At 41.3% G+C, this 21,968-nt stretch overlaps 1 protein-coding gene across 2 annotated transcripts in view; it reads left to right on the forward strand.

Annotated features, from left to right (window-relative positions):
- The window catches only part of POLA1 (DNA polymerase alpha 1, catalytic subunit), a 511,093-nt gene that overhangs the window by 248,851 nt on the left and 240,274 nt on the right, over positions 1-21,968 (forward strand). For both annotated transcript variants that reach the window (XM_081949269.1, XM_081949270.1), the window contains exons 31-34: positions 405-536; positions 934-1,108; positions 19,688-19,866; positions 21,039-21,170. In XM_081949269.1, the coding sequence (XP_081805395.1) occupies positions 405-536; positions 934-1,108; positions 19,688-19,866; positions 21,039-21,170 (618 nt within the window). The remainder of the gene's footprint in view (positions 1-404; positions 537-933; positions 1,109-19,687; positions 19,867-21,038; positions 21,171-21,968) is intronic.

Genomic DNA, 21,968 nt, shown 5'->3' on the forward strand with positions numbered 1-21,968 from the left:
AACATTTGATGTATAAGACTCACTGAAATGTTCACTCACTTTTAGGGGAGGGGGAAAGTGCATCTTATACTCTGAAAAATACGGTACATAGCCGCCTACCTATAAAGGAATTCTGAACAGCATTTTTTTTTAAAAAGCAAATTCATCCCTTGGCTTCATGGCAATTTGAATTGTAAATATATTTATAATTTTATTTTGATATTGTAAGCCACCCAGAGTTGCCTCACAGTGAGATAGGTGGAAAACATAAATAAATAAACAAATTTTTCTGATATTCATTTAACATTTCCTAGAGTGGCAGTCAGAAAGGAATAGTGATTTTGACTAGATTTTAAAGGATCACTTAATGTTACAATGTTTTGTATGGCACATATAATTCAGTAGCACCTTTCTTTGACCTGCAGGCATTAACAAAAGATCCCCAAGATTACCCAGACAAGAAAAGCTTGCCTCATGTGCATGTTTCTTTGTGGATGAATTCTCAGGAAGGTAGAAAGCTGAAAGCTGGGGACACCGTGTCATATGTTATCTGTCAGGTAAAAACATTTTTGCTATTTTTAAAGTCTCTTTTCCCAGTTAGAAACAAAAACAAAACTAATCGGTATACTACATTAATGGTAAATAAATATTACACTCCTTTTTTATATACAGTATTTTGTAAATGTAGGACAGAGATCCAGTCTGATACAACAGTTAAAGGTGGTGGACTAGAAATCAGGAGATTGGGTTCTAGTCCTGCCAATCCAGCTAGTTTTGTGGCAGTACCCCTCTCTGAGCCCAAGAAAGGCAATTACAAAATATTTCCAAAAAACGTTGCAAGGAAACTGCATGGATTTGTTCAAGCAGTTACCAAAAGTCAAGACTTACCAGAAAGTAGGGGAGGGAGGGGGAATACAATTTGTGTCAGTAAATTCATTCATTCTTTTGATGAAGGATGGATCAAATCTGAATGCCAGCCAGAGAGCATATGCTCCTGAACAACTGAAGAAACAAGCAAATCTTACTATTGATGTTCAGTATTACTTGTCTCAACAAATTCATCCAGTAGTAGCTCGTATCTGTGAACCCATAGATGGAATTGATTCTGTTCTTATTGCAGCATGGCTTGGTAAGTATTTTTCAAGTACTAATTCTTGATATTCATCCTGTGTGGTGAACAGAAATGTGAGAATTCGTATCTGTTATGAGAATATGTCTTCCATGCTATTAAGCCTATTCTTGGAAGAGATCAAGAAATAAAGATCTGCTGGTTACATTTATACAGTTCGGTAGTGGCTTGGTGGCCTGGGTCGCTGGAACCAACAACGACCCAGGCTGGCCACGCCCCCCAAACTGGTTCTTTTGTTTGTTTTTGCCTTCTGCGCATATGCAGAGTAACCGGCAGTAGCAGCAGCTGGAACACACCCCTGGCTCGTTCCCACTTAGGAGCCTCAGTTTACTCGTGAGCACCATTGGCCTTTCTCCCTGCCTTTCCCGGCCAATGTTGCTCACAAGTAAACTAGCTAAAATCTACCGCATGTTGCATGCCTGAAAACAGCACAGAGGCACCGGCAAAAGCTGGGAGGGGGATGCAACATGCAGGATGGGACCTGGCCAGCCCTGCAGCCTAGCTCAGCACACCAGGAGGAGTGGGGTGCTGCGGCTGCAACCGTGCGGAAGGCCCGTTGGAGGCAAGAAGAGGTGCTTCTCCCGTGGCTCTCATAGCCACCTGGGCGAGCTGCTCCCCAGACCAGGCGCGCAGCTCACGCCAGACTTAGACTGCAACTGCCGCCAGCTTCCTTTGGCCTCCCTGTGGGAAGGAGCCACAGTGGCGCCAGTCATGTTTATGTTTGTTTATGTTTATTGGATTTATATGGCTGAGAGCTTTCTTTGCCAGCCAGCCACCGAAAAGTTCTCCCATGATGGACCATTAGGATCCAACCTGCACTTCAACCACCAACCTGGACTTAGTTTGGAAACAGAAGAAAAACAAACTAGTGAGTGGCTGCGTCCAAGCAGGAGATGTTGGGGGGGCTGGGTGAGTGGGTGGGTAGGAGGTCTCTGAGTGGAGCACTGGGCAAACAGGCAGTGGATGATTTTGCTTTCCAGTCGCCAGTGAGTGGTGACATCCAGCTGGGGGATTGGAGGGGATGGCTGAGCGAGCGCTAGGCAAACAGGCAGGAGGATGACCCTGGAGGCTTGTTCTCACCCCAGCTTTGCGCACGGGCGGCTCTGGTTGTGCACCATCAGTTGGCTTAACGGTTGGGCGCGGGGAGTGAGGGGGCACTGCCAGGCAGGAGTGGTTTAGCTTGGTTGTTCCCCGGACGACTACTCAAAAAGGATGAAGGGGATCTTCGATGGAGCTGGTCAAGGGAGCAACAACCACTGACATATTGAGTCTAACCGTTGTTGATGGGCCTTGCCTTGGGGGGGGGAGGCGTGCTTTGGGAGAGGGGAGATGGGCAGTATTTCCTTCCCTCCCTGGGTACCTGCAGCCTTGGAGCTGCTCTGGGCGCTTGCACAGTAAAGAAAATCTCATGAGTGCAAGTTGTTAATTGCCTTTACTGTGCAAAGGCCGGGAGTTGCTGCAGGCTCCGAGGCTGCAGGCACCCGAGGAAGTGGGGGGAAATGCTGCCTGTCTGCCTGCACCCTCTGGGAGCAACCACAGAAGTTTTCAAGCTCGTCTAGAGAGGCTTTTTAAAAAAAGAAAACCCTGAAAAAGCTGCAAGATCCAGAGCTGCCAATGTCCGGTAAGATGCACATCCTGTGGCCCGCCCTGCCCCATCCCCTGCCCCACCTGCCACCCCCAAATTGCGCCCCCCTGCGAGCGCCTTTCAGCCATTTTGTGCAGGGAAAAACCTTGCACAGTAAAGAAAACCTTCCCAAGTTCGAGAAGTTGTTAATTGCCTCACACTCACAAGGTTTTCTTTACTGTGCAAGGCTTTTCCATGCACACAACGGCTGAGAGTGGGGTGCAATTTAGGCCCACCCCCCCACCCCAAGGCAAGGCCCATTAACCATAATTAGATTCAATTAGAATCTTTTTAAAGAAAACCCTCAAAAAGCTGCAAGATCCGGAGTGGCGGTTGGTCGGTCTTTTTTGGGGTGGGGGGATCCCCAGATCTCACCTTTATTTTGTTTCGTGGGCTCCCTCACAGGCAGCTTCTCTTTCTGGCCCAGAAGCAGAGAACAAGGTTGCTACCTGGCCCCTCTTCCCTCAGTCTCCGCATCGCTGCCTGCTGCCAACTTGACTCCACGCAGAGCGGGCTATGGAGGGTGCCATAACCCAGGTTGATCAGGATGGTGTGCTGCTCCAAGAAGCCCAGCACCTCGACGAGGTCCGTGCAGGGCTCCACCGCCTGAAAATTGCGGCATGAGGAGCAGAAGCTCCTTAATCCAGCCATGCAACGCAGCTCCAGCAGCAGCAGTGCCCAAAACACCTGGGATTGGGGTGGGAACGGGGCAGTGGGCTTTGAGCGCGAGGGCCCCGTGGGAGGCCTGATCCCAGGTGGCCGGGCACTGCTGCTTTACACCGCTGTGCGGAGTTGAGATAACAGTGGGCAGTGATGTGGAGACTGAGGGAAGGGGGCCCAGGCACCAACCTTGTTTTCTGCTTGTGTTCCAGAAAGAGAAGCTGCCTGTGAGGGAGTCCATGAAACAAAATAAAGGCGCTTTGGGGATCCCCCCCCCCCGAAAGGCAGTGAAGAGCCCCGGCCTGGCATGTCTGTTAGGGATGTAACCCTAGGCTTGGCTTGGCAATGTATATATGTTTGTTACCTCAAGCAGCTATAAGAGGGAGCCAGAATGGCTGTTAGATCTGTCTGTTTTGTTAGAAGCTGATCGGTGTATACTGAGGTATTGTAGTTTGCTACTGTTTAGCTATACTTTGTGTGTTAGACTGACTATTTTGATAACTGAATTACTGAACCGTATACGACTTGGACTGTTAACCGGACTCTGAATACCTCAATATTTCTACATAGTAAACTACTATATTTTTATACTATTCAGTGTCTCTGTATGCTGGTTTGTGCATGTTATTCCATATCACCCTCATTACGCTTCTCTGCATACTCGCTCTTCTAACAGGGAGCTTAATTACTTAACACTGGTTATGGGCCCAGAGTGTGCCAGGCGTAGCTGAAAAGAGAGAGTTGGTGTTGGTACGCATTATCGTATACAAATAGCTGTTTAATTTGTAAGTGTTTACTATTATGGAGAAGATGGCACATGCACCATCAGCAAATTTATCACTGATAACCCGGTTGGATGGAACAAACTATGCTTCCTGGTCAATGAAGTGCAGCTTACTTCTGCGTACTGAAGGATTGTGGGATGCTGTACAGAATCCACCGGACGCGACTTCTTGGAATCCAGATGACGAGGATAATGCCAAGAAGATAGCAGAGTTTCAAAGATGCAACGAACGAGCATTGTGTATAATTGGTCTAATGTTGACTGACCAACAGCTAGTTCATATTTGTGGGGAGAATTCTGCAGCAAGATGTTGGGAGAATTCGAAGAAGATATATGTACGTGACACTGTAGGTGCACATATAAATCTTACCCGAAAACTGTTTAGGGCACGTCTTCTGAAAGGTGGAGATATGTTAGCTCATTTAAACTTCGTGAAAGGAGTTTTCCAAGAGCTACATGAAAAAGAACTTATTTTCTCAGAGTTACATCTAATTTACATCATTCTGTCATCACTGGATGAGAGTTATGATGATTTTGTATCGTCCCTCGAGGTCCTAACCCGAAATGAACTAACATTGACTGATATAACTGCACGCCTGTTGGAAGAGTCCTGAAGAAGGTTGGAAAGAGAACAACTGAGAGAGAAACCACCACAACATGAAGAGTCACCTTCAACTGCCTATACTGTTAGAAAATGTTTTTCTTATGGGGCAAAGGGGCATATAGCTAGATTCTGTAAACATGCAAAACAACAGAATACTAGAAAAGCTAAGAAAAATGCTAACATCAACTTAGGTATGTCTACTTTAACTATCTCTAGAAATGCACCAATAAGCCATGATTCATGGGTTGTTGATAGTGGAGCATCACAGTGCATTACTAGAAATGAGATTTGTTTTATAAAAATGTCTGCCAGCAAGCAACATGTATCTTTGGCAAATGGATGGAGGGTGAAAGCATCTGGTGAAGGTATGGCAAGGTGTTCATTTGTAAATGAGCATTTATTCATGTTGTATATACCTAAACTGAAATTTAATTTGTTATCAGTAAGAGCTCTAGTTAAGATTGGCTATGTAGTAACCTTTAGGGGAGATAACTATCATAGAAAAGGAAGGTAATAGGATTACTGCAAAATTAACAAATGGTTTATGTATTATAACTGATGACCATACTGCCAATTCAGTGTATGATAATGTGAAGCCACATGATGAATGCATACTTCTGTTACATAGGTGTATGGGGCACATTAATTTCAAGACGCTGCAACAAACTGTAAAGTTGTCAGAGGGGGTGAAATTAAAACCTCTCTAAGTATTTAAATTGTAATATATGTAGTAAGGAAAAGAGCAAGGTTACTCCAGCAAACAGATATAATGGATTTAAAATGAAGGAACTTTTAGAAGTTGTTTTTGCTGATCTAATTGGACCTATAAAACCCAGTTTGGGAGGTGCCTGTTATGTTTTGAGTACCATGGATCATTACTCAATGATCATTACTAATTTCTGCTACTTAATGAAAGACAAGACAGAAACATTTCAACAATTTTTTAATTGGCTGAGATTTGCGGAAAGAAAGATAAAAGCCAAGGTTATTACTGTAGTTACTGATAGTGGGATGGAGTTTACAAATTATAAGTTCCAAACTATGTTAAAAACAGCTGGTATTGAACATAAGCATTCTGCTCCTTATAGACCTCAACATAATTTGTTTGTAGAACGAAGGGGGCAAACGTTACAAGCTATGACTAGAACCATGTTAGCCGATTCAGGATTGCCTGAAACATTATGGGGTGAAGCCATGATGTGTGCTAATCATTTACTGAACAACATTGTAAATGCTTCTACTGGAGAGGTACTTGTTTACCTTTACTTGTTGGCATGGTAGGAAACCTGATTTGAGCTACTTGCACACGTTTGGAGTTCCTGCATGGGTGCATATTCCAGCACAGATCAGATTAAAGGGACAAACTCGTGCAAGTCAGTTAATATTTGTTGATTATGACTCAAACCATAGATCTTATAGGTTCTGAGAACATGGGACAATTAAGATCTATCAGAGTGCTAATGCAAAGTTTTTAGAGCATGTTGGTTGGAACAAACTGGAAAATAATGATGAGGTAGTAATTGAAACCCGAGTAGATCAAAAAAAAGTATCAGAAATACCAGAAACGTGTGATGAAGGGAAGGAGTCTACTCAGGAGAAGGAAGTGATAAAGCAGAAGGACGTTTAGGATAGTCCACCAATAAGCCCTGAGTTACCCAGAAGGTCAACCCGTGTAACGCGGCCACCTGATAGGTATCAGGCATCTGTTGCATGTAAAGTGGATAAGGTACCTGCTACATACAATGATGTGACTACGTATCCAAGTGAGGATAAAGAAGTAGGGCAAGCTGAAATGAACAGTGTGTCAGGCCTGTAGTTATGTTCTTTTTAGGATCTTTGGCCTGCCACACTTTCTTATAATTTTCTATGCTGTTTCAATAGTGTAGTAGTTGGGAGGGGGGAATAGAAAGGAGTAGGATTGTAGAATGGATTGTTGACATTCTTTTGTAGAAGCCAAGGTCATCTTTTGTCTTCGCATCTCGACACCTGGCCGGAAGAAGATGGGTGTACATGCCAGCGTGGAAGAATATGATTGGAACATGTGATGGATTTGTGGGTGTGGGGATAGATGATGAACTTTCAACTGGGTGAACCCAGAGGATGTACTTCCAGAGTTGGAATTTCCATAGCCGTGCTAACATGCCTGCGGAATAAATTGCACCTTTAAGGATGTTTTGCCTTGGACAATGATTTATTTCTGCATGGTATTTAGAACCCTAACACAGTGAGTTTAAGTCATTGCAGGATCTGGGAGTGCTTGACAAGACTGATTTACCTTCAAGTAAATATGCGAGGGGGCGCAAACGGGTATATAAGCGTAAAACTGGAGTGAATGGGAATTATGCAAACCATTATGGATGAAAATTATGTAAACCCCGATGAGTTAGATGATGTTGATATAAAAGGTTCTATGTTTGATAAGGGATGCATTAGGCAATGTATCTTGAACATACATTATGTACTGTATTGTGTGTCACAAATAATGCTGCGATGATTATGGATTGAGAATGTGAAGTTGTGTGTAAATATATTGACAACCCAAGAGGGGAGAATGTTAGGGATGTAACTCTAGGCTTATTTATTTATTCATTTATTTTATTCGACTTATCAGTCGCCCCTCTCCGCAAAGGGACTCGGGGCGACGTACAATCAAATCAAATATACAAGTGTGGCATGGAGGAGCTTGGCTTGGCAATGTATATAAGCTATGATTACTTTACTGTTACTTTAAATGCTTAAGAGATGTAATTGGTTTGTTACCTCAAGCAGCTATAAGAGGGAGCCAGAATGGCTGTTAGATCTCTCTGTTTTATTAGAAGCTGATCGGTGTATACTTTTTTGCCTCAGGTGCCAAAAGCACGAGCATGCGTGCTATCACGCGCGCTCGCGTGCCCACCCCACAACTTAATCCCCCCCACACGCCTTGCCCCCTGCACATGCACGCGTGACTTTGGGAGGGTTGAAGCCAGGACAGGCCTTTCAAGGTAAACCAGATCTCTCCTTAGTTTGTTCTAAGACCGAGGTTCCAGAAGGGGAGCTAGGTGTTTGGGGGTGGGGGGGAACCACTACCTCGGAAGGCTTGAGCCCCTCTGCTTCTTGGGGGAAATAATTAAGATGTCTTGGAGATGGCCCCAATTGGAAATATCCTGAAAGAGGCCAGTTGAATAAGGTGGCTATTTCTATCCGAAACTCACAAGTTTCCAATGCTGAGAAGGGAGAAGCTGTAGTTCCAAGAGGCCTGCATGCAGCCCCCAGCAAAAAGAAAAAGGAAACAAAAACCCAGGGCAAGATCCCTTATAAAAAGCAGGAACCCAGCTTTCCAATGAGGCTTCCCAAGAGTTCTAAAGTAAAACCTGGGGAATTGACTCCAGGTCAAAACAAATGGAAACAATGCTCCCCCACCCCACTCTGCCAAACTTGCAAGCAGGAGAGTTGCAAGCAGGAGATAAAGGGGGGGAGGGGCGAGGGAGGGAGAGAGCGATCTCAAGATCTTTCAGTTTTAGCCAGCCTAGCTAATCTTTACTCTCTCATGCTCTTTTTAATTTTTAAAGTTTTTTTTTTTAACTGACAATTTAGAGAACAACCGGATCACCAGCCACCTTAGCCAGGCTTGTTTTTAACCAGATCAACCATTTGCCGAGCCTGGATCCAAGGGACTCCAAAAGGCAGGTACCTTATGATTTGCTGATTGATCCAAAGAAGGAGGGGGGGGGGAAACAAACCGAACAGAACAAACCAAAAGGAATATGGAAGATCAGAAATAGGAGAAGAGATCAGCTGAAGAGCAAAAGTGTCTCAGAAGAGGAAAGGCTTCTCAGAAAGCCCCAAGCGCGGCTTTGTTCTCCGAACTCGTCTATTTCAAAGAGGTAGGAAGAAGGGTGTTTTCTTGTTTGCTACTCCGTCAGACATAGGACAAGAGGCACTCCCCCCCCCCCGCCAAACCTTCCTCACCAACTGCTTGGGCCGAGGGTGCAGAGCTTGCAGTGTTAGGCTTCTGGAAGGAATGGCTGGCTGGCTCTTCTGGGGGGGGGGGGTGCTTATCTTTTGAAAGGGGAACGTTTGGCGTCTGGGAAAGCAGAAAGGCTAAAGGGAACCGGAGGATGGGGGCTCCTCAAGGGCAGCCCGTGCAAAGCTGGAGCTCTCTGCAGTGACTTACTTGTCCAAGAGGGCCATAGCTGTGCTGGGGTGACGCGCAACTTCCGTTTTGTGCCTCCGGAGATTTCAGGAGGCTTTTTTGAAGCCCCCGGAGGCTGAAAAACCGCCCAAAATGAAGGCAAAAATCAGCTGGCCAGCATGCACATGCGCGCTGGAGCTGACACAAGGCAATGCCTCGCGTGTCCCAAGAAATGGCTCAGTGTGCCACCTTGGCACGTGTGCCATAGGTTCGCCATCACGGAGCTATACTTTGTGTGTTAGACTGACTATTTTGATAACTGAATTACTGAACTGTGTATGACTTGGTGTCAGCATTCCAAATATCATGTAGAATTAAATCATTGTCCAAGGCAAAGTGATCCTTAAAACTCCAATTTAATAAGACAGGCATTTTGGCATTATGCTGTTGAATTTCAACTCTAACGCACATCCTGTGAGTTCACCCAGTTAAAAGTTCATCATCTATCCCCACACCCCCTAATTCATCACATGGTCCAATCTTCATCTTCCACGCTGGTATGTACACCCCTCTTCTTCCAGCCAGGTGTCGAGGTGCAGAGACAAAAGACGACCTTGAGCGTCTAAGAAAATCCATAACAATACATTCCACAATCCTACTCCTTTCTATTCCCCCCTCCCAACTACTATACCAATGAAACAGCATAATATATATATGTTTTAAATATGTGGCAGGCCAAAGATCCTAAAAGGAACAGAATTACAGGCCTGACAGGCAGCCTCTCCTCAAGAGAAAACGTTTCCTGAAAAGAGAATAACATAAAAGTTAACCTATTAAAATTTAACCACCTCTTCCTCCCCCAGGGGGACCCTTTGGCTTATCAGGGAACTTCTCATGGAATTGCTTCACTAATTTATCTGCTTTCAGATCCCAACTTTTCACCCACGTAGCTTCTGACAAAGGGTATCCCTTCCAATGCACTAAATATTGTAAGCGACCCCTATACAGCCTGGAATCTAATATTTTTTTCACTTCATAATGTGTTTCCCCTTCTACCACTACGGGAGGAGGTGGAGTTTGGGTGGATGGTCTCGTGCTAGACCCCCTTACCGGCTTCAATAAGCTACAATGGAACACCGGGTAAATTTTCCCTAAGAGTCTGGGTAGGCTGAGTCGAACTGTAACTGGGTTAATTATCTTTCCTATTGGGAAAGGACCTAGAAATTTTGGACCTAATTTCTTACTAGGCATCTTTAATCTTGTGTATTTAGTAGACGAAAAAACTTTGTCCCCCACTCGAAAGGGGGGTTGTAGGGAACGATGTTTATCAGCTTGCTTCTTGTAGGCTTCTGCCGCATCTGTTAGCGCCTTTTTGGTATTCTCCCATCCCTTCTTTAGTGCCTCCAGCCATTCATTCAGGGACATGGAGGAGGGAGGTTCCTTAGGTAGTTCAGGCATGGGAACGAATTCCATGCCACTGGTAATCTGGAAAGGAGTTAATCCGGTACTGCTGTGAACCGTATTATTATATGCTACTTCAGCGAAAGGTAGCAAGTCCGACCAATTGTCTTGCTGATAGTCCACATAACACCGGATGTACTGTTCCACCATCGCATTGGCCCTCTCTGCTGCCCCATTTGTGCTGGGATCAAATGCTGAGCTGAGTCCCTGCGTGGACCCGATCGATTTTAGGAATTCTCTCCAGAACTTGGCGGTGAATTGAACTCCGCGATCTGAAATGATCCTTTTTGGAACTCCATGTAGGCGATAAATGTGTTTCACAAACATTTTCGCTAATTTCTTTGCGGATGGTAGGCTTGAACAAGCGATAAAGTGTGCTTGCTTGGAAAACAAATCAAGAACTGTCCAGATTACTTTATTACCACTGCTATCTGGAAGTTCGACGATGAAGTCCATTGCTATCTCTTCCCATGGTCGGCTAGGGTTGGCCACTTGTTGTAGTAGTCCAGGGGGCTTTCCCGGACGGATTTTCATTGTTGCACAAGTAGCACAGCTTTTTACATAATCTTCCACCTCCGACCTCATCTTTGGCCACCAAAATTGACGTCTAGCGAGGTGGAGAGTTTTCAGGAATCCGAAATGACCTCCTAGTTTCGCATCATGACTCCGCTGTAGCACTTGCAATCTCATCTCTGCAGGGACGTACAGTTTGGATCCCTTCCAGGCTACGCCATCATTAATCGTTAGGATGTCCTTGTTGTTGTTGAACCATGGGTCTGTCTGGAGGGCTGCTTTCAGTTCGGTTCTCAGTTTATCTTGGCTTCGACTGGTGACTTGAGCTGCCTTTTGGTGAGAAGGAGATATGATGGGGTGGAAAATTTCTTCCTTCTTACTGCCAAGTGGTTCAACATATCTTTCATGAGAGGGAGGGGATAGGTATTCTTTTCGCATACCGCATTCAAAGCTCGTAAGTCCACACAGAGGCGAACCCCCCCCCATCTTTCTTTTCCTTGAAGAGCACTGGGGCCGCTACTTTTGATTTTGCTGGTTCAATAAACCCTCTTTTCAAATTGGTGTCGATGTACTTCCTCAATTCTATCATCTCTTTAGGCATCATAGAGTACATTTTGGGCTTTGGTAAGGTTACCCCAGGTTTGAACTCTATGGCACAATCTGTGGCGTGGTGAGGTGGAAGGTAGTTTCGGTCTTCCTCACTGAACACCTCCGCCAGATCACAATAGATCTTTGGGACTCGTTGGATTCCCGGAGGTTTAGTGTCTGCTGCGGTTGCTGCAGGTTCTGGATGGGTTGGGCTGTTAGGTTTCAATGTTCCTGGGTGGCCTTTTGGTTCCACCGGTGGTAACGGCCCAAGTCCAATAGTCACCTTTCTAACGCCATCCTCCCACTTTATAGTAGGTTCCCACTTGTCCCACCATGCAAGGCCTAGGATAATTGACTCCTGCATTCCAGGGGCCAAGATGAATCTGAGGAACTCATAGTGGCGGCCTATCACCAGCTTTACTAACTCAGTGATCTTTGTAGGCGGAGCTCCCCCAATTAGGGTTCCATCCACTTGCTCAAACGGAATGGGATGTTTTAGGGGTCTGGTGCGTATACCTAGTTGCTCCACTATTGACATGCTGATTAAGCATCGGATGCAGCCGGTATCTATAATCACCCCAACTTCCCCTTCTACCTCCGTTTTCAGTATTTGGAGTTTGGCTTTTATTTGGAAGGGGCGGATAGGTGCACTCACCATTGGGTCGTCTTCTGGGTTTCCTTCCTCTTCCTCCTCTGAGGTGGCCGGGGCGTTTTCAGTGGCTTCGCTCTCTGCCCCTGCTGGCTGTTGTGCCTGACGACTTTTTTCTGGTGGTTTTCTGGGGGTTTTCTTGATTGTGCTGGCAGGTGGTTGGCGTGGTTGTTGAACTGGGGCTGGAGCCCAGCATGTAGATGCCCGGTGGCCAAGCTGACCACAACGGTAGCACTTTATTTTGGGGGCCCAGGAACGAGGGGTTGGCGGGGGTTTTCAGTTTGCTGCCTCTGCGTTCGGTGGGCTAACGTTTTTTTACCAGGGGTTCTGGTACCCGGCTTTGGATAGGTGTTAATCTCGTGGTCCAGTATGATTGCAGTGGTGTACCATTCTTGGATACGATCTGGGGTCCCCCTTACGGCACAAGCTTGTTTTAGTTTGGGATCTAAGGCCTTTTTGAACGTATAGACCAATAGTCTCTCTGGCCAGTATCGTAGTCTTCCAGCTATTCTCCGGAACTCCCAAACTAATTCTTTGACCGGCCGATCCCCCTGTCGTAATTCCTGGATCTGGTCTTCAGCATCTACCTGTTGGGCCACATCGTAAAATCGGGCCCGCATCAGTTGCATGAACCCCGTTATGTCATCTAACTCAGGAGCTGCTTCTTCATGGAGTTCCGCTATCCATTGTGCTGCCTCTCCTTCATTCATCCCCTCTGCTATTTCTTGGATCAGTTCTCGATCCGTCAGGTATTGTGGGCCTACTTGGTCAACGTACGCCAATACTCGATTCATAAAGTAAGCTAGTTTGTCTCGGCTGCCATCATAGGTTGCACGGAACCTTGGGGGTGTGGGAGGAGGAGGGGGTGCTGGTGGTTGAACCGGAGCAATCTGTTGGCCTGCTGCTTGGGGTGGTAAGCTTCTTTGTGGGGCCACACCCATCGGTTGGGCAAAAGCCTGCTGAGACATTGGTGGGGGGGCTGGACCCTGTGGTTGTCCCAGTCCCTGGCTCTGCCTCTGGGCAGCTATTTGGGGTGGCGCCATTAGTTGGGAAGGGGCAGGCGTCCACTGGCATTGAGCCCATCCATGACCCGGGAAGAAAGCCCAACCTGGATTGGCTTGATTGATGGGTTCAGAGCCATCACTTTGCAGAGGGGGGGAGGTGAAAGTGTTCCAGGCCCCTTTCGGCTGGTTAGTTTTTACTTCCCAACTTTTTTTCAGTCCAGGAGGGGGTGGTGGTGATTCGCTGGTGGCTGTGTGGAAAGAACCAAGGTCTCCAATCCACTGCGCAGCAGTTTCTCTGCTGGGAAAGGATAATGTGGGCTTTGCTAGGCTCCACCCGGGTGGTTCTGGGGGCCCCAGGGGTTTTTGTTCACTCACATTTAGGCGTCGGAATTGGTCCTGAAGGCCCATCAAAGACTGGCTGCGTGAGAGCGGCTGAGATCTCCATTCATTTGCTCTTCTCCCCATGCTCCAGTCGTCTGTCAGAGTTCCCTTGGGGGGCCTCTCTCCTTCTAGCAGGCATTCCTGAGAAGCAATAAATCCCGAAGCTAATTCCGTCCGTGAGGAAAATCTTGGTTTCGGTTCCTTTTGCCGGGCGCCCAGCTGAGAAGTTCCCTTCCCCTCGCCTCTGCCTGTTGAACTATTTCTTTAGAAGGTGCATAGATAGTTTCGACAAAAATAAGCGATCCATCATCCTTAGCTTTCTCTGCTGCATTCTTTCCTTCCTCCATCTTCACTGAAATTTCATCCTGCCCAGGATTGGGTCAGAACTGGGATTCAGTACCCCGATGAAAGAAAAAAAATTTATGGGAGAGTTGAAATAATGTCAGCGTTCCAAATATCATGCAGAATTAAATCATTGTCCAAGGCAAAGTGATCCTTAAAACTCCAATTTAATGAGACAGGCATTTTGGCATTATGCTGTTGAAATTTCAACTCTAATGTACATCCGGTGAATTCACCCAGTTAAAAGTTCATCATCTATCCCCACACCCCCTAATTCATCACATGGTCCAATCTTCATCTTCCACGCTGGCATGTACACACCTCTTCTTCCGGCCAGGTGTCGAGGTGCGGAGACAAAAGACGACCTTGAGCTTCTAAGAAAATCCATAACAATACATTCCACAATCCTACTCCTTTCTATTCCCCCCTCCCAACTACTATACCAATGAAACAGCATAATATATATATGTTTTAAATATGTGGCAGGCCAAAGATCCTAAAAGGAACAGAATTACAGGCTTGACACTTGGACTGTTAACCGGACTCTGAATACCTCTATATTTCTACATAGTAAACTACTATATTTTTATACTATTCAGTGTCTCTGTATGCTGGTTTGTGCGTGTTATTCCATATCACTCTCATTATGCTTCTCTGCATACTCGCTCTTCTAACGGGGAGCTTAATTACTTAACAACGTCCCCTCAAAACTTTACACCACCGCTTCAGTAGGCCCTGGGTGGTAGTGGGGGTCATGTGTGCGTGAGTGATGTCAACTTGGCCACGCTCACTCAGTCACATGCCCCCCCATCTAGTCATGCCCACTGAACCGGTAGTAAAAAAAATTGAAACCCACCCCTGGTATGCATCTATATATGACATGACTAAGGAATGACTAAAATCATCTAACTTAGTGAGATATATTTGTGAGATGTTGAAAAATTGAAGATTACTCTGCAACAAGTTCATAGTACAGGTAGTAATACAATACAATAGCAAAGTTGGAAGGGACCTTGGAGGTCTTCTAGTCCCACCCACTGCCTAGGCAGGAAACCACATACCGTTCCAGACAAATGGCTATCCAACATCCTCTTAAAGACTTCCATTGTTGGGGCATTCACAACTTCTGTAGGCAAGCTGTTCCACTGATTAATTGTTCTGTCAGGAAATTTCTCCTCAGTTCTAAGTTGCTTCTCTCCTTGATTAGTTTCCACCCATTGCTTCTTGTTCAACCCTCAGGTGCCTTGTAGAATAGTTTGACTCCCTCTTCTTTGTGGCAACCCCCGAGATATTGGAACACTGCTATCATGTCTCCCCTAGTCCTTCTTTTCATTAAACTAGGCATACCCAGTTCCTGCAACAGTTCTTCATATGTTTTAGCCTCCAGTCCCCTAATCATCTTTGTTGCTCTTCTCTGCACTCTTTCTAGAGTCTCCACTTCTTTTCTACATCGTGGTGTCCAAAACTGAATGCAGTATTCCAAGTGTGGCCTTACCAAGGCATTATAAAGTGGTATTAACACTTCATGTGATCTTGATTCTATCCCTCTATTTATGTAGCCCAAAACTGTGTTGGTTTTTTTGGCAGCTGCTGCACACTGCTGGCTCATATTTAAATGGTTGTCCACTAGGACTCCAAGATCCCTCTCACAGTTACTACTATTGAGGAAGGTAGTAGTATACTGTACCTGTGCATTAAATGAACTATTGTAAGTCAAGGAATACCTGTACTAATCTATTGAAATCTTATATGGCCTTTCCTAAATTTGGCTTGCTAAACTAGCAGCCCAAATGTACATCCATAGTTTTCTACTGCTCAATTTTGTACCACTCATAAATTATTTAATGAAACTAGTTCAGTTATGGTAAACCTAAACTGCTCTTAAAACAATACATTGCAATATTTTAAACATATACAACAAGTTGTCTTGTTCTTTAGATATGCACCCTATATTTCAATCAGATGATACTTATGGAGCCTAATGGAAAAGATGAATAACATATGAAACATCAATCAGTATTTTGGTTAATCGGTGCTTTGGTTATAAAGTAATTATAAACCAAGTGCAGCTTGATATTTTAAATAGAGATCATGATGTTAAATCCTGTGTCATTACTGACTTTAAACGTTAATTTTGTATTAAGAAATCCAAACCAACTTAATTCACATTTCTCAGGGAAGATTTTGTATTAGATAATGAGAAAGTTATTTAGTTGGAATATTATAGCTTTGTTCAGACTATCCTAATCTCATGACCTCCAGACATGGTATATTTGAATTGTCAGCCAAGATATAAAACTTTATGCTAATTGGAGAAGTCTAGCTTGTTTGTTGAAGGGAATAAATTTAGGTGAATCCCACTAAAAGTGTTTGCATTACATTTGAAGAAGGACCTATAATACGAATGATATGAACTTGCACCAGCTGCTATTGATTTTAATATCTTTTTGCAGATGCAATCAAACCAGTTTTGCGCTTTAGTGGTGATGGTTGCTCCTTTCAATGAATAGTTTGATTTCAGAGTTTTTTCATTACTGGAGACCTAATTATAGGGTAGCCATGTTTCACTACTGTGTTTCAGCAAAAAGAAGACCCGGTCTTCTTTTCTTTTGACTTCTGAAATAAGTGCCAAGGCTTATTTTTGGGGATGTCTTTTTTTTTTTTTTTGCCCTACCCTTCAGGGCAGTTTAGCGTCCTAGAGCACTTCGGTTCTGGCCTCTGCTGCTGCAAAAGGCATTACTGGTGCTCGCTGAGCATACTCAAGACCAGCGAGCAGGCACAATTGGAGCCACAGCTGCAGCTTCTTCCTACTTTAGCTTTGCCCTCAGTCGGGAGTGGGGTGGTTCATGATGAAATGGTGGGTGAATTTGCTTGCAAGGTATTCCTAAAAGCCTCAGCAGGAGGGGACGGTACTGTTCAAGCTTGGCATTTCACCTTCTTCCCTATTGCAAACTGCACCAGTATGATGAACCTCATGAAGACCAATTTCTGGATTATTTTATTTCTATAAAATAAAAGCAATACATTCATTTAAAATAAATATTATATTAATTAGTACAAACTTTATGACATCTCATATATGAATTTGGATTTTGGCCATTTAAATTTTTAAATCAAATTTTGTTTAAATTTTGAGGGTCAGTGGGGCAGTATCTATTGGGCTTGTGAGCATAGGATTTCCAATTCTCTCCCCCCCCCCCCCAATTTTTAAGTAAAGTTGGAGTTAAACAACAAAACTTTATTGGTTTGTGTTATTTTAGCTAAATAAATACATTTCTACTGAGTATAATGTTATAATTAATTTGCAAAATAGCAACCCTTATATATATCCTAAGCATTTTTCACAGTTTAATATTTCTTAAAGTTGAGTTTTTATAGGGTGAATAATCATGGTCCAGGTAATTGAAAACAATGGTTATTTTTAGAAATTCAGACTAGAAACCTCTAGATGGCAGCACTAGACACCATTTTTAATTTGTTTCTCAAAATATTTCATGAAGTCAGCTACAAGGTGATTTAAACTTTAAACTTGCATATACAGAAATAAGACTTTTTAATCAATTTATTTTTTAAAAAAAGATAATTTGTGAAATAATGCATCTAATCATCTTGCCAATTGAGACTAAATAGAATTTTGATATAAATGTATGATTATGAGGCATAATTATCCTAGCAATTATTATATAACTTAACAAATATTACATAATAATTGAGATTTTACATTTTTATATTTTCCCCAAGATGTGATCAGATCAAGGATTATTGGGCTTTTATTGCAATTAAATGACAGACTATAATGACTTCTAATATCAGTTTGTGGTTAAATTGATTGTTTGACTTTACTTCCTATAATTTGATCAGTTATAAACAGCATGTGTGAGAAAGTAGATTAGAATGAATTTTGACAGAGACATCCATGAGATAAATATGAATAAATCTTCTGGGTTTAGATATTCAAATCTGTCCTGTAGACTTAAAATGTGCTGTTAACTAACTTATTTTTTTCAAGGCTTTGGAGATGTTGAAATTATTGTTCAAAAATGAATTAATGCACCCAAGAAATAATCTGTGATAGAAATACAGTGTTATTATTCATTTGAAATTATACTTCTAAAACAGTTTACATTTCTGTTTATTTAAATGCTTTATTGACTCAGAATCATGATTGTTATTTTATGGCATTAATTGTGGTTGATGGGATTTCACTGACATAACTACATTTCTACTGCTAAATCTGTATCTAGTTGCTTTTTAATGGCATTAAGATTACCTGTGCTGTTCTAGTTATTAATTAAATTAGCCAAAGTGTAAATATAGTTTGAGCTTTTTTAAAAGTTGAATTTAAAATATTTACAATAGAAAATAATTTTCAATAATGTTTCAATTAGCATTCTTTATTGAAGGTGTGTCTATGTATAAATAATATTTATCACAGTCCTATCTATGATTGATAATTGATAATCAGAATTTCAATCCATTTTATTAATAGTACTTCAAGAATCCAAATACATAATATTTTATGGCAATGTCCTTCTAAAGCATTACGTAGATTAAATGGACACCAGTTCTCAGAGTTCAATTCATCAACCATACTCCAGAATAGAATTAGATATTAGTCATAGTGATATATATGAAAAGCATTTTATAATTAGTTCAGCAAAGGTAGTATGTAGCTTGCACTCCTAATGAACACGTGAATATTTCTAGTTGAATTTTACTTGAACATTGAACATTCTTTTTAAAGAAGGCCAGTCTTTTATTTCATAAAATTAGACAGGGATTAATGCCAAATGTAAGTATCATCAAATCAATGAATTTAAACAAATATATATTTTATCAAAACAAGTTGTGTGTATGGCTAGGACTTTCTTACTCTGTAGAAAGTACTCCTAATTTTATTCCTCACTGGAATAAACTCCTCTCTTTCATTACTAGAAATAGAAATGCTTATGGAATGTATATTGCCAAATTTTCTTGAGTAATGCATATTACTACTACTATCTCCCCTCCCTATCTCCCTTCTTTCTTTCTTTCTTTCTTTCTTTCTTTCTTTCTTTCTTTCTTTCTTTCTTTCTTTCTCTTCTTGAAAATATGGTTTGACTGTAGCAGTATTCATCTAAATTATTTTTTATGTATGCTTATCTGTTAAATTAGTACTCTTTATTTGAGAATATTAACCTATCCTGATACATTTCTAAATACAAAACGTATTTGTACAAAAACAAATATGCTCATTTAAAAAAAACTTTCTGGATCTTAGTAATCAAAAGTGCATTTTTATCTTCAATTCTGACTTTTTAAATGCTGCTGAATTTTAACGACTGCATTAGATTGAAACTACATGCTGTTAACCACTGAGCCGAAATGAAATTGACCACTGCATTGAAGTCTTGAGTTGGCAGTTGTGTATAGTCTTAAAGAAGTATCTAATAACAGTTCAGCCAGGCTTCTTTTAATGGGTTTTTATATCCCCTCTTTCATTTTAATGATGCCATTCTGTTTTCTAATAAAGATGCACCATTTTATTCAAAATTATTTGTGTCACTTAAGAAAATAGCAATAAATCTATTCTCTAGAAGTAGCATGTTCATAAAGAAATATTCTGTTGCATACTCCCCATGATAGATTATGCATTGTGCTAGCTTTATTTATAAAGCAATTTTGTGTGAAAAGATAGGTAATTTCATCATATTGCTCAGATCTTATTCTAGGTTAAAATGAGAAAATGTATTCTTTTTTTTAAAGTATCTCATCCTGAGAATTCAGTTCTATTTGGATTTCCCAACTCCCATATGAAGCTGATGTGGCAAAGAATTGCTTTCTTTTGACTTTGAATTTATATTTCTTATTAACAGGAATTGATCCCTCACAGTTCAAAGTCCATCAACATTACCATAAAGATGAAAAATATGATTTGTTTGGTGGCCCAGTTCAGCAAACTGATGAAGAAAAATATAAAGATTGCAAGAGATTCAAATTTGCTTGTCCAAAATGTGGGACAGAAAATATTTATGATAATATCTTTCAGTACTCGGTTAGTATATAGTATTTACAATTTTTGAACGGAATTCTTTGTTTTGGTCAAGATATTAAGGGAAAAGAAAAAAACCCCTATATTAGAGTTTCAATAGTGGGCTTTTATATATTAACTTCAAATTAATTTTGCCTTTTTCATGTCATTTTGGTAATTGTGCAGAATATTTGTATCTCAGACAGTTCAGTTAATAAATTCTATTTAAATATTAATTATTCTAAAATAAACTAATTAGAAGAGATTATTTTTTCCTGCATAATTATTTGTATTTTTACATTGTTCTTTCCTTTTATGAAGCAGTTTTATAAATATTTTCTTTCCTGCTGTCTTTGTACATCAGACATAAAGATACGTCGGGTAAATTCACATTCTGAAGTACTGCCAAATGTATCTATGACCTTGATCAGAACTTGAAATAAAGCCAGCTATTTAACTCTATTGCAATGTTATGCATGCAGTAGTTATTGGCAAATTAGCAGGCTGTGAGGTAGTGAAAACCTTGAAAATTAAAGCAAATAAATTCTTTATCAAAATTAAAAGTAATTATTTTAAGTTAATTTGGACAGACAACAAATGTTCTGTGTTCTTTGAATCAAAACAACAGTTGTTGGAAGCGAGTGAGAGGAAAAGGCAGACAGAGATCAGTCTGTCTTGGTAAATCCTTGACTTCGTTTCATTACAGCTATAAATGAAGATATAAGATAATAAGATGGTTACTTGCATAGAGGCTTGACAATTTACAGATAGTCTACGTGTAAAAAGAGCAGATATCAAGCTCTGTAATTTTTCCACCTAGAATTACTTAATGTTTTTAGTGCAGAAATTGTTAGATTAGATTGTAAAAGTACAATTTTTAAGCAGTAATAGGAAGGGGAGTCTCAAAGCCTATCTGCCATCTACAGTATTTTCTTTATTATGAATTTTTATTTATCTTAGTCTCATTTCTGAGAGATATATTGACATTTGGACGGGGGGGGGGGTACCAAGTTTGCAAATGTTTCAGTAATATTCAGTGTATTCATTGTAGTATGTAAAATCAGTTGTTAACAACAAAATGCTAAGATAGAGGTATCACTCTGTATATTTTTAAAATGTGTTCTTGTATGAGATCCTATTGCAAAGTTGCTTTCAATATGTATACCCAAATTTTCATTTTCATTTTTTATCTCCAGGGTGGAAAGTTTAAAGCCAGTGTGCTATGCTGTAATCCAGAAGGATGTAATGAAAATCTTTTAAATTATTCTATACAGATTAACAACAAGTTAATTTTGGATATAAGAGGCTTCATAAAAAAATATTACTTTGTGAGTAACTTATTTTTAGTCTGTATTTAACCACATATTTTCCTGACTGAATCAATGTATTTAATAAAAAATGATCTGGTTAAATGATGTTCTTGAAATGCTAAATCATGGTTTAATTAACCTGAAATAGCATTAGGCTGGTTTGATTCTGCCTCATATTCTATCTCCCATTCCTGAAGCATCTTAGTTTCTTAAATTTCTGAACTAGGACTACTAAAAGCTTACTTCAGACCAAGATATGAGAAGACTTTTTTCTTTCATATCTTTAATTAGTGGAAGGTCTTAAATCACAGTTTTTAGACTCATAGAAAATTAAGACTTCAACAATCAGGGTTTCTTTCAAGCTGTGAAAGAGTTTGGTGATTGAGGATGAGGACATATTATTATACTATTTATCCCTAATATACTGATATCTCACTGAGATTGTATTCTCTGAACCAGTCTAGCATGTTATAATTGAGGCTGGTTTTGGAAATTTAATTGAAATATTTTAACTAAATTTGAAACAGTATGCAAATCACTTTTGAAGTATTAGTATTATTTTCTGAAGTATTTCAAATTTCAAACTATGTAATAAATGATAGCATAGGGGCTTATTTATAAAATGTTACAGAAGGTTCAAGTAACTTTCTGCAGCATTTTTTTCTCATAGTGATAACAAAATCAAATCAAAGCAAGTTTTTATTATGGTCAAAGATCAGCATCCAAGTAGTGAAATGGTTGTATTACAGGTAGTTTGCATTAACAGTAGGAAAATTGTGTTTGCTATCTTAAATCCTTTTTGTCCTGTTTTTCAGC

The sequence above is a fragment of the Natrix helvetica genome, assembly GCF_964273705.1.
Source record: "Natrix helvetica genome assembly, chromosome: 3".
NCBI lineage: Eukaryota > Metazoa > Chordata > Lepidosauria > Squamata > Natricidae > Natrix > Natrix helvetica.